Source organism: Stegastes partitus, unplaced genomic scaffold (genome assembly GCF_000690725.1).
Source record: "Stegastes partitus isolate 25-593 unplaced genomic scaffold, Stegastes_partitus-1.0.2 Scaffold864, whole genome shotgun sequence".
NCBI classification, from domain to species: Eukaryota; Metazoa; Chordata; class Actinopteri; family Pomacentridae; genus Stegastes; species Stegastes partitus.
In genome coordinates, this window is record NW_007578595.1 from 1,942 (window position 1) to 16,284 (window position 14,343).

At 43.2% G+C, this 14,343-nt stretch overlaps 1 protein-coding gene across 1 annotated transcript in view; it reads right to left on the reverse strand.

The window, feature by feature from the left end:
• Positions 1-341: 341 nt before the first annotated feature.
• agbl4 (AGBL carboxypeptidase 4) overlaps positions 342-14,343 on the reverse strand; it is a 250,453-nt gene continuing 236,451 nt past the window's right edge. The window contains exons 10-11 of the mRNA XM_008293187.1: positions 555-648; positions 342-441 (exon numbers count right to left, since the gene is read on the reverse strand). Coding sequence (XP_008291409.1) covers positions 342-441; positions 555-648 — 194 coding nt within the window. The remainder of the gene's footprint in view (positions 442-554; positions 649-14,343) is intronic.

A 14,343-nucleotide genomic window follows, 5' to 3' on the forward strand; every position in this document is an offset into this window, starting at 1 on the left:
AACACTGTCTAATGACGGCGTTAAATAAGTCACAAAGACCGAGGAAGCATGCATTTTTTACAACAAAAATGCCGAATGAAGGCCTCAGATGGAATTTAAATGGATAACCAGTCTGTCCCCCCTTCGGTGTTTCAACACTCCACGTTTCATCGTCACTAAATAACCCAGGAGGAAAACCTGTTCGCATTTCAGTGCCGCCACTAGCAGTCATCCCACTGTTACAAATCTGTGAAAATAAGTCTTTATAGCCGGGGAGATGTGCAGCTTATAAATGCGATGAAGCATGAAGGGTCCTCCTGCCGCGGCGCTCTGCATTTCATCCATGCTCAGTCTGAGTCCGTCTAGTGCCTGATACTCTTCTCCTTCTCTCTGTCCGACGAGTCTCTGCCAACGACGCCGACCTTCCCGTTGCTGCTGCCCGTCTGGGACGTCACCTCGGAGCTGCAGACACAAACACAGCGACGTGAACGACGGCGATGGAGGCACAAGGTTCACAAAACAGAGACACAGTGGGTGTTATGCAGCAGAGTTATTTATTGCTGTGTCTGTTTTACTTCTGAATGTGAGTCGGCCGGTTGTCCTTGATGAAGTTGTTCTGTTTGTAGTAATCCAGGAAGGTTCGGGCCACGTTCCTGCCCAGCTTCATGTCTGACACCGGAAGTTAAAGTTAAATGTCCTTGAGAGAAACAACATCAAAAACATTCCTGAAAGTGTCTGTTACAGAGCTGTAGCGAGGAGGTGAACGGGGAGATGTGGAGGGAAACATGAAGCTGCACAAATCAGTGTTTTATATAAACGACCATGTTTAACATGAACGGGGTCACTGTGGTGACAAACACAGAAGGAATCATGAACTAATTGTGCTGCTCACTTCAACTCCATCAGGTATTTCAGCATCTTTGCAAATAAACAAAGCACATAATTTCCCTTCACAGAGCAAAAACAGAGCTAAAGGTAGCATGGATTTTGGGTTAATATGAATAGGTTGGCCAGAAACAACAGAAATGAATGCTCGTGTTGTTTTGTGTCTGCAGGGTGACACTGTAAAAAAAAATCCATTAAAAAACTGCAGCAAAGGTGAAATATGAGAAAATAACAACAAATACCTGTAAAAATATTTGATGTTCTAGCGAAGTTAAATACAGCAAAACTGTGTGACTTTCACAACCACACAATGTAAAAAACAAAACAAACAAAAATTTGTATTTCCAAAAAAAGTAATTTTATTTATTTATTTATTTATTTTACATGTTTTTCTGTGGTTTTATATTTATTTAAATCTGCAATTTAACAAAACAGGTAAAATGTTAAAAAAAAAAAAAAAAGATTAAAAACCTATTTACCCTTTTAAAATCTTTAGTACAGATATTTTTCTTTCAAATAACAGCAAGTAAATGTAAAATAAGAATCCTTTTTGCTCATTTAAATTTAACAAAAGTAGTGTGATTTTACTGTTACTATTGTAAATATTTGTAAAAATACACATTTTGGACATTATTTACTGTTCTGTAACACAAATTAATATGTTTTTCTGTGATTTTACTAGAAGTCTTTAATTTAACAGAAGAAGTATGTAGAAAAACAGTAAATTGTTCTAAAATTACAGTTAAAAGCCACTAAAATATTTATTTTTTACAGTACCTATAAACTTTATAAGGTGATAACAAACTCTAACAAATCATTGCTGATGCCATGATTAACATTATTAGCTCCATGTATGATTTACTGCTATTACAAGTCAAAGCATTTGTTGTGTCAAACGTCTACGCAACACATTCATTTAGAAACAATAAAAAACACTGTGTTGATATTTTCCAGCCGGCAGAAAAAGTCAAATCTCCAACTGTTTGGAGCGAAGGTGAAACATTTCTGGAGATTTAAAGGCGCTCTAAATTTTTTATATCGATTATGTACATTTGCATGAAGCATTCAAGCCACTAAATCTACAAGTGGATTTCAGACACGTGTAACGTGAAGCTATACTTTTGAGCGAAGAGCCTTAAAAAACATCCCCCCCGTCATGGCCGACGCACCCAGCGAGCCGCAATAAATAACCAGCGACAAGCGCCTGGAGAAATGAGCAGCGTAAATCCTCCGGTTACACTACGCTGCTGAGTTTAGCCGCGCTAAATCAACCGCATTTCACTCACGTCAGCCGAATGCACGACGCCGGTATGAATCAGACAAAAGCAATTACTTATACACTGAGGCCTAATTTAAATGCAGAGGTGAGTGCACACATCATCCCGCTGCCCAATTGTCCCTCACTACATTAGGGACAATATCAATAACTTCAGTGCCTTTATAAAACAGCTGAGCGCCTATGAGTGCTGTTGCTACGCCGGCGATCATTAAGCTAGCAAGACGAGTAATGACGCCAATCAGGTTCCGATAATAAAGAAATAGCAAAACACTGGATGCCGGCAATGTTCCCAATCACCAGGAGTGGGGATGTAGTAAATACAGATAAACAGGAACTAACAGGGGTAAATTTCATCTGAGGTGAGTGGACCGGAAAAAAACACATCAATACCAGCTGCCAATCTCTCCGTCCACATCTCCATCCTTATTCCTCCATCTGCACTCCATATAGATCCAAACAAACAGATCCATAGTAGGTTTTTCTTTATCTGGTGGCGCTGATGAGTAGCTGCCTCCATCCTTCACCAGGCTGGAGCATGATGGAGCAACACGGAGGCGTAATCTGTCACTTTCCCCCTTGTCATTACCTTGTTGATACTCAGATACGACCCGTCATCTGCTGAACTATCTGTCTGTCAGCGCCGTGTGATTGAAACAACTGGCATTCAGATTTAAAACAACAACAAAGAGATGGTGATTTGGTCATTTTTCTTTTCCTGGTTTTTTTTGTGTAACTTTGGAATGATAAAAAATGACCCACGCTACATAAATTCTAGCCGCTATAAAGGCGAAAAAAGCAATTCCCCAAAAGCTGTTGGACTTGTAAACCATCCATCTGCGGTTTGAGCAGGCTGTCGGGGCGTGCACCTCCGGCTTCCTAGTTTGTCATACCTCGAGCAACACACACACACACACACACACACCAGACGGCATTACGGGGATGTTAGGCCGGTAAATATGCAAGCGAGGCCCTCTATAGCGAGTCTGTCACCTTGGCCTTTGATGGTGTATTGATGTGTATGTTTTCGGGAGGCTGCGCAGGACTTCATTCTTCACTCGGCAGGCTGATGGCAACGCTCTCCACACGACTCCACACTCTATGTTTATACCCCATCTGGCTGTTTGTCTGTGAGTCCTGCATCAGGCCAGACTTGCTGTGAGCGTGTGTGTGAGTGTGTGTGTGTGTGTCCGTGTGTGTGTGTGTGTGTGTGTGTGTGTGTGTGTGTTTTGGCCTCACAGTGAGTCTCATTAAACACTGCAGTCTGATGGTTACTGATCGGGTTGAGATGAAAACTACAGATAAACAAAAGAAGGTTAAGTTCTGCTAAATGTTGCTTTCATGCTAATTTTAATGCACAACTGTTCTACGGAGACGTCCGACTGTCTCACCGTGATGATGCAGCAGCTATCAAGTTGTTCAGCCTCCTTCAGACGTGCACGCTCCTTCCCTTTAATCTGCAGCTGGACGTGCCGGCTTCATGCCTGAATGATCGTCCTAGCAACTCATAGCAATCTTACGAGCCAGTAAAATTGCTGCGTCACTTTAAACACGTCTAAAAGACCGGCACGCACAGGCCACAGTACGTTAAGTAAATGATTTGGAAGAGGTTTTGGGAAGGTTTTCTCCACATTTCAGTGCCAACATTCGTCCAAAAACATCACTGAGAGCACAAAAGACATCATTTGTGTGCCAAAACCACAAAACTAGTTTCTCGTTAGCTGTAATTTTACATCATGAAACGTGGTAGCGGTGACTCAGCGGTTGTTGGCTACTGAAGGCTGGGTGTCTACGACTGGTCAGTGAGGCTGATCCTGCACTCTGAGCCCAGCTTGGATGAATAAAGTGTATAAGATTTAAAAAATAAAAATAAAACTAGACGTATTGAGGAGCTGCTGCTCAGTTTGCTGCTTCCGGCTGTTTGTAGGAGTCTTTCCTCTGAGTTCAGTAAAAACCTGCAGCAGGATCCACATCAGCAGAGAGTCGCTGAGCAACAGCAGCAACTTCTTCAGTTACTTTAAATTAAATATTATCCCCAAAAAGGAAACAGGATTGTTGGGAGTCTAACAGAAAGTCTCACGTCGTACTTGGTGTTGCGTCGCGGCCGTCCTCAGGACGAGTCCTGAGCGCCGGCGCCGCTGTCGGGACGTTTTCTGTTCGACTGATGGTGAAGTAGAAGTTAGAGTTTCAACGCACATGAACAGAGTTTTTCCGTGTTAATAAACCAGACTGTCGGTTGTTTGGACAGTTAAGCCGTTGAGCTCGCTGTTAGTTTAGATAAAGTCTTTGGTGTGTTGGTGCCATGTAGCGTACGTCACTCGGCGGCCGGTCCAACTCTGCCTGACTGATGATTTAACAGAACGATGAAGCAGCAACGTTGCTCATCTCACGTCCAAACTGAACTTTTTATATCGTGTGTTAGCATGCTAGGTTGCTGAGTGGCATTAACCTGAGAGCACAGGAACGCTTTCAGTTAACTGATTACCAAAGTTAATCCTGCAGGAAACATAAGTGTATTTAAAGGACATGGAGGCGATCCAGCCAGTAAATATACCACAGGAAAACTTTGTTAGTGGCAGTAGAGGAAAAGTAAAATGAGAATTAGCATCAACACTCCAAGAACCTTAAATATCTGTACGACTGTCATGGAAATCCTCGTGATAGCTGCTGAGATACGTCAGTCTGGACCAATCAGCCTGCAGACTGATGCTCATAAACTCCAGTTATTCTGATATTACAGCTAAAAAACAGCACATATGAAGGTAGTTCACCACCAGGAGGCGCTGCATGGACGAGAAATGTCTTCATCAGGTAAATGTCAGTGAAACAGAAGTGACTGTGTTTGATCACGACGACGCTGACAGGTAGAAGGATGCACTTCAGCATCGCCAGACTGAGACTTAAACGACCCAAACGCAGTGAGCACTGACGCAGTAACGTCCTCAAGCTAGTTAATGCATCGGTCCGTCCTCTCTGCTGCAGCACCTCTAACTGGTACCAATCAGACGAAGAGCACCACACCTGGACCTGCATGTCCCTGCTCCGGCTACCTGTTTAATACAGAATTGATTTTAAGCCATGCACAAGTTGGCACCTGGGTACAGTTCAGAATCCTCTCTGCCCTAATTTACCTCCAGGCCTCGTAGATCCTCCACAGCAGCTGTTAAATGCGTCACGATGGAGGAGAATGAGTGAGACGAGGTTTTCTTTACAGCAGTAGCTCCAAAACTCTGAAGCTGTCTTCCTTATTCAATCAAATGTTCGTCCTCAACTGACAGTTTTTAGAAAACTCTCAATGTATTTAGTGGCTTTTGGTTGCTTTTAAAGGCCTCCATATTTCAGTATGTTATTATATTTTAGGAGTTGATCTTTTCTGCTGATATCCTGTTTTGCCTTTTTCCTGACTGGTAACTTGTGCTGGTAGTTTGCTTTAATGTGCAACATAAATAAATTAGATTTGATTTGATTTACGAGGCGGCTACTGGAGACGATGCACCGATCAGACATGTCCAGATCTAAACACTCACACAGACCAGCGTACAGCACACACACCCGTACAGCGTCCTCGTGTCCTTGACGTCGTCTGTGTGACCTCTGGAAAGTTTGTCGGTGTTTTCCTCGCTTCTCTTCCATCAGCAGAGCCTGGTGCCAGTCCTGAGCTCTTTGGCCAGGCACGCTCAGCGACAAAAATATCTCCCGGACCCCACCGAGCGCAGATGGCCTCTCAGCTTGGCTTGTCACGACTCACCGTCTATTACAGGCGGTTTTGTGATGGACGGTCGGCTTCTGAAGGAGAACCTCTTCCACAGGGTGAAGCGGTCGGAGGCGCAGAGGATGCCCTGGCTGCTGCCTGGCCCGTTGCCGAGGGAAACCGTGGGCTCTGGAACGAGGCGGCGGGAGGAAGCGATGCCGGTGCGAGCCAGGACGCAGTCGGCGGGCTGCAGCTCGGATTAGAGTGGTGGGTGGCGGTGGAAGTGCTCAGAAAAGCTGCTTCAGCTGCTTCAGAACGCAGCCTGTGCTGAATTAACACGAGGACTAAAGCTGATAATAGATTTAATTCATCTCACATCATCGGGGACCTTCGGCTCCATCAGCTCTGATTTACTGGAAACTTTATTAATATAAACTGTGGATATTAAAAATGGTATCTGTGAAATTTTTTTAGATTTATTCATCTACTGCTTTCTGAGAAAATTGCCCATCGACCCACTTTCAGCCTTTTTCACAGTTTGAATTTTGAGGCAGTTTGAACAACAATATCTGAGGAACCATTAAAGATGAGAGTCTGAATGTCTTCACTGTTATTTCTCATCATGTCACCGCTCAGTTTACACCATCGCACAAGTGGAATAAAAAGTTCCTGTTTATGAGCGAGCTGAAGGATGAAAAGAAGTTAAACTGTCATGAAACGCTCACGTTAACAAAACACTGATGAAGCAGAACTGACTGGTGCTTTTCCAGTGAATCACATGTGGCTGCACGTCACAACAACACAACATAAAACATGGAGAATATGTTTAAAGCAAAATGTTTGGCAGCAAAAGTGGAAGAAAGTTGGTTTCATAACTGATTCGGCAAGTTGTACCACAGAACCAAACTTCTGGTAGATGGTCTGATTACAGCAGAGTTCAGAATGGTTCTCAGAATAGAACTAAATAAATATCTGTGTGTATATGTTTTAATGTGGGCTTATGTTTTGTTTTCAGAACCATTTTGCAGGCTGGAGGAACAGAGTGAACTTTTAGCTTCATACTTTAACTGAATTCATAAACTTTGTGGGAAAAGTTGCTTGAAGGTGAACTCTTTAACAGTTACTATAAATACAGTCACGCTTTAACTTTCTGTGACTTTGGTCCTAAAGGCCTCGTTTATTCCCAACAGAACACAAAGCAAGAGAATTCATTTTGATCCCATGAAACAGTTTCCACCATGAACATGAGAAGACGTTTACCACCAAAGTCACATGCATCAGACTGGCATTAAATAAATGTCGAGGTCCCAGTAATCCAGCAGATCTGTGTAATGAATTACTGTTGTGTTATGCTGATGTCATCCTGATGATCTAATTCAGCGATGAGTCCCAAAGAAATCACACAAAATGACACGACAAGGCTCATCCAAACCAAGGAACAGGCCAACAAAGTGGCATCTGATTGTAAAAAACGCGTCCATCTTAAAAACTAATTCATATTTTCTCCATTGTACTGTATTTAATGAACCATTTTGAAACTCCAGACCTCTGTTCTACTTGGATTAGTCTATCTGTGAATACTTTTGTCGTACCTGCCCAATCTCTTGACATGCAGCTACATAAAAATATCACTCGTTGACGTCTGTATCACTGAATTTTCTGTGACTGTGAGCTCAAAGATGGGACTTTTCACTACAGCTTCAATAGTTTTTTAATATTTCAACTCAATCATGTCCAACATTGCCGATTCTGAATCAAGGACATGATGAGAATTAACAGTAAACGGTTTTATATTAAATAGTTTCTTAGATATTGTTGTTCAAACAGCCTCGAGACGGAAAAACTGTATCGCTCTAGAAAATGTAAATATTCTCCAAAAGTATTCGACATATCAGGCAAAAAATCTGACAAATATCTTTATAAATATCCATATTTTATGCTGTAAAACTTTCAGGCAAATTGCGAGCGGCTGAGCAGAAATTGCTGTAAAAGTTTGATGACTAGAGATGTTATGTTGTGAACAACGTGCCTTCAGCTTCACAGGGTCTCAGAGCGGTGTCATTATCGCCGCGTCATCATTATCCATCATCGGGGAGGTCACTGAGGTGCAGCCCGTCAGCATCACCGAGGCGTGTGAGGTGTATTCTTTAACATCTTGGTACACACACTGGTCTTGTCCAATCAATAGCGGGTCACTGTCGTGGCTCAAGGGCACGCCGGCTCGGATGCTGATGAGATACGGGAACACGTGAGACGGAGACGGCGACTTGTTTACCGCAGATGTTTGCTGTCAGCAAAGCGTTTAGCGTCTTTCACCGTCTCCTGTGCCTGGTGCTGCCAGACAGACGGACAGACAAGGTGACGAACAGACAACAAGGCCCCTAGTGGTAAAACGAACAAGACACGCGGAGAATGCTGTCGAGATCGGACGGGAGTTAACAAGGAGACAAGCAAGGGGACATCGGAGCCATCAATACCGGCCACTGACAGGTCCTGTCACCGCGCTGACACGTAGAGGACTAATTATCAATGCTAATTAAGAGGCTAGTCAACAACAGCAATACAGAAAGGGACATTTTTGTCCCCAATAGCGAATCAACGGACTGAAAGACCTCACGTCCTGCTGCCCAGAGGGACAAACAGGAGCTGATTTAAATCCCTGACAGGCAGAAGAGTCGCTGTCAAGGAGACGAGCTGTGAGACCTGAGCGATGAGATGGAGGACGTGATTCAGGGTTTCTCACACTTTATACACGAATATATTCTGAAAACAGAATATAGATTCTCCTTTATATGGCAATTATTGTGTTTCTTTACTGGTGTTTTACTCATTTCTTGATCAGAATTGTTCCTCAAAGTTAAACTGAGGACTGAACTGTAAAACACAATCACCGGCCTTTCACCGCCTCGGCTCTGCCTTTATGTTCGTTGTTATTGCCGTCATTAATCCGTTACACATTCGTTTTTATAACGTTACAATATGACGGCAGAAGAGATAATAAATAAAAATGAGCTGAAAACAAGAGAGGCTTCGTGTGATTTGCAGCGTCACCAATTATCTGCCGTTTGAGTTCTTTCAGGTTTTTTGTCTCGCTGCTTTCTCCTGATCTCAAACTGGCAATTCGACGACTTTGAGTAGGTTACACATCACTGCCTTCAACTCTGACACTTTTGCTGACATTTTACCAGCTTTCAACTTTTTACTCTTCAACTGAGAGTCTCACAGAAACTGTGTAATAGCAGGTAGTGGGGCCACAGTGGGTTATTCTCACACACAGAAGAGGCTGTAAAACTGTGAGATGTCAGTGGTTTTTAGGGGATTATCTACAGGGAGGGACTCATCATCCTGGAAATGTATAAAACAACTTTGTGTTTAGCATTTGCACAGATGTATTTTAACCCAAACCATCACTGACCAAGCAGTTCTGATGCTGAAACTTACTGAAGCAGCTGTGTATCATAAAGAAAAGCAAAAATCAACCAAAAACGAAAGTAAACAGCGACTGAAAACCTTCTCAACTCATCTCAGGTTAAAATCCTGCAGTTAATCTACAATCTTCCTCCTTTTGAGGACATTGATGCTGGTTTTACGTGTAAAGGGAAAGACTTGTGTGAGTCACTTGGCATGAAATTTGAAAGTCCCAAAACGTCGGTGCGGGCTGAAAGAAAAGCCAAAAAAAATTTAGGAATCTCACAATTTCACAGCCTTAATTGTGCAGCTGGAACATTTTTGTGCTGAGGATCAACGCAGCTTTTACACATTTTGGAGTGAGACCACTCTGGACCTTCTGATAAGAATAGTTTTACAGTTACAGACATTTTAATTTATTTTTTCCAGCATTTTTTAACCTCACAGCTTCATAAATACAGGAAGTAGACACGTCAAGGCTGAAAAGCACATTTGAAATCAGTTCTACATCCACTGCAGGCGTCACAATCTAAAGACTAAATCTTATTTTTGTTCAGCACGATCATTTCTGCAGCCAACTTCATGCCTCAGCTTTAAAATTTTGGATGAACTTTCAAGGCTCATATAAGCATGATGGATAGATGGTTGGTCACAAGTTACAGCACAAGAAAGGTCTCGATTTAACCATAGACTGTATAAAAGATGGACGTAGCAACCGGCCGTATAGCGACCATACAGATGAAGCGAGCAGAAGGCGGTAAATGTGGGCGGGGCAGAGAGGGCCCGCCTCTCAATCCGTCTGACCAATCACTGCTCCTATGGCTCCGCCCCCCTCCAACGATCTTTGCGTCACTGGCTCCAAAAATCCAAGATGTCAACCAGGAAGTAGAAAAACCCTGGCTTCATGTTCTCAGTGCAGAAACCAACGGGTGACATCACGGTAGCTACGTCCATCTTTTATACAGTCTATGGATTTAACCTACATTTTGATACCAGGATCATCTTCCAGCCACGATTTCTTCCGTGTCTAAACAATTTTCTAATTATGTGAAAACACGCATTATGTAAAATGTGACATTCTGTTTACCTGTTAAAAAGCCTGAGTCAGAGCTCCAGCCCTGAAAATTTCACGTTTCCATTTCCTGCGTTTATAAAGTTATGAGGAGAAATTACAGAAAAAGAAAGGCACATTAAAAGGTACGAATTTTCACCCTCATGCAAATGGACCTGCAGCTCTAAAAATATTCACGGCATAAAAGTAAAGTTTTCGCTTAAACTTCCATTTCAACTTCTTTCAGCACTTAAACTATTCGAAACGCTTCAACCGCACAACTTCCGTTTTCCAGCACGAATGAAATTTCCAAACTTTTCTCCGACTTGGGGCCCTTATCGGCGTCCGCACGAAACCTACCAACGAACTGGAGGTGAGTGTTTGTGCATCTCTGAGCGTACTCATGTGAGGACACCTGTTCATCTGAGCATGGCAACAATATTTGTGCAATCAACTGTGTGCATAAAAACGCCGGTGTGTCTGTGTGCGCTCGCTTGCATGTGCGAGCACCTATCCATTTGTGCGTGTCGGTGTGATATGATGTGTATGATGTGCGGTAGTGAAGCATATTTGCCTCCGAGCTATACCATTTGCATACTTGTCACAGCCTGTCCACGGGGTGTCAGGCTCACTGATGCATACTGTGTTCCATTGGCAGCTCTGGTATTCATGGAGTCCCACTGTTATGGCGAGAGTCTGGCAGACTGACATCACACACACACACACACACACACACGAAGGGAACGAGGAGTGTGTGTTTGTTCCCATTAGGACCAGTCGGAGCCAGCTGACCCGGCTGTCAGTCCATCCTGTATCAATGCATCCGCCCGTTTGCTCATGTTACACAATCCAGATGAAAAGCCCGACGGTGCTGCACTTGATCAGATTGTCACCGGCTGCGTTTGACGGGAAAACGTTCCCAGATAGCGACAACAAGCGGCAACCTTCCAGGGCTGCAGTTCCTCAAACGGCCACTTGAGGCTGCCTCTAAAAGCGAGTCAATCCCCACAGAGCTCCAGTTAAAACGCTCGACTTTACAACAGAAATAATCATCTTACAGCCGGGCACTAAAAATGTTTTTAGTCTCTGTAGCTAGTTTCCTCATTCATGATTTTGGGTGGAACTTTAATATAACTCATCCGGTTAAATTCTGCTAAAGCTCAACCCTCTGAACTCCAAGCAGGTCCAGATGGTTTTTGCTCCTGTCACATTTATCCTCCCTCTGGACTCATTCTTCACTGAAATTTAAAGTCCTGCCCCTCCATGGAAACATCTCAATCATGACTTGAAGAAGGAACAACTCAAAAATGTCTACTGTGCAGTATAGTACAGTTATAATGGCCTAAATCATACAAAATGAAAAACAAAAAGTTGAATTTCTTTGATTATTTACTTCACAAATTCAAAAAAAGAAAAGGAATCAACATGTGGAACATATTTTCCAGGTTTCCACAGGTCTTATTAATACTAGGAAGATGGTGACTGTCCATATTTTAGCTTTTTTACTATTTACATTTTTAATTAGTTTCCATAATCGTCTCCTATCTGCTCTGTGTAAACACAACCTGCAGTTCATCCAAACAGTCGCTGAAGTATTGTCACATGACCGCTGCTGGCAGCTACGTCACTCATGATGTTTATTTTACTGAATCTGTTTAGTGCAATAAGTTTATTTTTGGTGTCTCTCTAATTGAAACACATAGAATTAAGTCGCTCCAGTTAAATATGATGATTTTAAGGTTAGATTTGAACCACACGTCACCGATGAGTAGTTCAAAGACTGTAGGAAAGTTTAAAGTCTGACAGTTCCTTCTGTTTTTACAGTGTCTGGCACAAATAAAATGGTTTAATTTTAATTAACATGCCTTTCAAATCCACCAGCAGATTTTTGGGGTTCAGAAGGTTGAACAAATAACTAGTAAACTAGATATAACTGATAAATAACTAGTACATGGAACAGATATGTTATCTCCGCCCAGACATCCTTCAATTTTCTATACCGACTTCATCATACATAGAATAAAAAAGATTTTGTCTAAACAGCTTAGGTTTGGTTAAGGTTCCCGTTGGAGTGGCACGTTACAAAAGAGCAGTTTATGGACCCCCAAAACGTTGAAAATCTCAACATTCGTTCCACTATTTCAGGTTCTGGCTCCGATAAATGGGGAAGTTTTGGCGACTCTTAAAATATAACATGCTTTCAATGCTGCCAACAGGTTTTGGGGTTCGTGAGGATTAAAATTGTGCATAATTAAGGGTGTGGCTACTTTGAGTGACAGGTGGGAGGAGTCAGGCTCAGCCCAAGATGGCGACGACCAGAGACGCCACATTGAGATTATCAGGAAACCTACAGGAGACGTCACAGAAGGTTCATCCATCGTTATATAACGATAGAGGAGAAGGATGCAGTTTCCTCTGCATGCTTTTCTCTACTGAAAGAAATCAGCAAACTTGCCGGAATCAAGCGAGAAAGCAAATTGCTCTGACGCTCTCACTTGAAGATCTGCACATCTGGACTGTGACAGAGGAAGCAGCTGCTCAAATCAGCGCAGGATAAACAAGAGCAAAACAATTTCTCAATAATTATTCAAAGTCAAAGAGATTACTGTCCCTCCACAGCACAGAGACAACACACACACACAAACACACACTCAGTAAGTCAGTAGGCTCACAAAAACACACACTGTACCCACACACACACACACACACACACACACACTACAGAAAGCATCATGCTGTGTTTTGAACAAGATCCCAGATTCTCTCAACCTTGATCCATTCCACTTTCCAGTTCAAACTCCACAGTCTGAATTGGAGGGTCCATCAAAAAAACAAAAATACTGCATTGGGGGAAAAAAAAAATCAGGCTGTTATGTTTAAATCCAGAACTGCAGATTTACCTCCCTGGAACTAACTTCAAGCGCCGTAATGAAAGCCTAAAGAAGAGACGTATACATGCAGGTGGAAACACACACACACACACACACAGGTGCTAAATGATTAGAGGACAAAGAGAAGGCAGACGCACAATAGAGGTTGTCCCCGCTGTTTCCGAGAAGAGGATTCTCAGCTTGACTAGATGATATAATGAGCTGTTATGTTCTGGGTGATGAGATGAGAGGAAAGGACGGAGCAGAGGAGAGAGGAGGACGCCAGAATCCAAAAAAAACAACAAATGCATGTATCGCCGGTTTTTCTGAGAACCTCCAAACTGTGACAAAAAGTCTGAGGAAAGGTTAAGATTTCAATTTTGGGAGGCTGCAAGTCATGGCGGCGGAGAAAGGGGAGAGTCAGGGTGGATGAGAGGGTGAGGGTGGCACGTTAGGAAGGTGGCGGAGGTTGTTGTTATTTATTTGTTTTAGTTTAGAGGAGTGTGTGTGTGTGTGTGTGTGTGTGTGTGTGTGTGTGTGTGTGTGTGTGTGTCAGGTGAGGAGAGCGGGTGAGGTGGGGGGAGGAGGGATGCTAAAGGTCTCTGTTGATGATTTGCACGCTCCATCGAGCTGACTGCTGGGGTGTAAAAAGTGACATGGTCGGTTCCTTCAACCTGCCTGACCCCAATCTCCACTCGACACCACCAGGCCTCGGCTCCACCTCCTCGGACGCCTCCTCCCTCTTTTTTTTTTCCTCCTCGCAGCTAAACACGAATAAACACTCTCCAGAAAAAAAAAACAAAAAAAAAAGGAAGTCTCCAGCCAGACCTCATAATTTGACCTTCAGAGGAAATCTGCACACAAGCAGCCTCCAGACTCGCCTCCTTGTGTTTCCTTATCTGGCTCCTGCCTCAGCGGCACCTCCTCAGATCATCTGCTTTCATTTGTGCATCACGACTATAATGCAACTCATACAATGAACCCGTTCTCGTTGCATGTCTGCCTCTAAAACATCCCCATACAGACTTGTCGTGATCTTCTTCATCTCTAACTTTTCATGTGTTAATGAATCGTGACTTGGCTCTGTGCTGTGGCGGCCAGACCAGTGCCGCCTCTTGGCACTAGAGGGCACTAGGGCTACGTCTATATCCACCTGCCCCTCCAGAGCGTGTGCAGGGGGGGG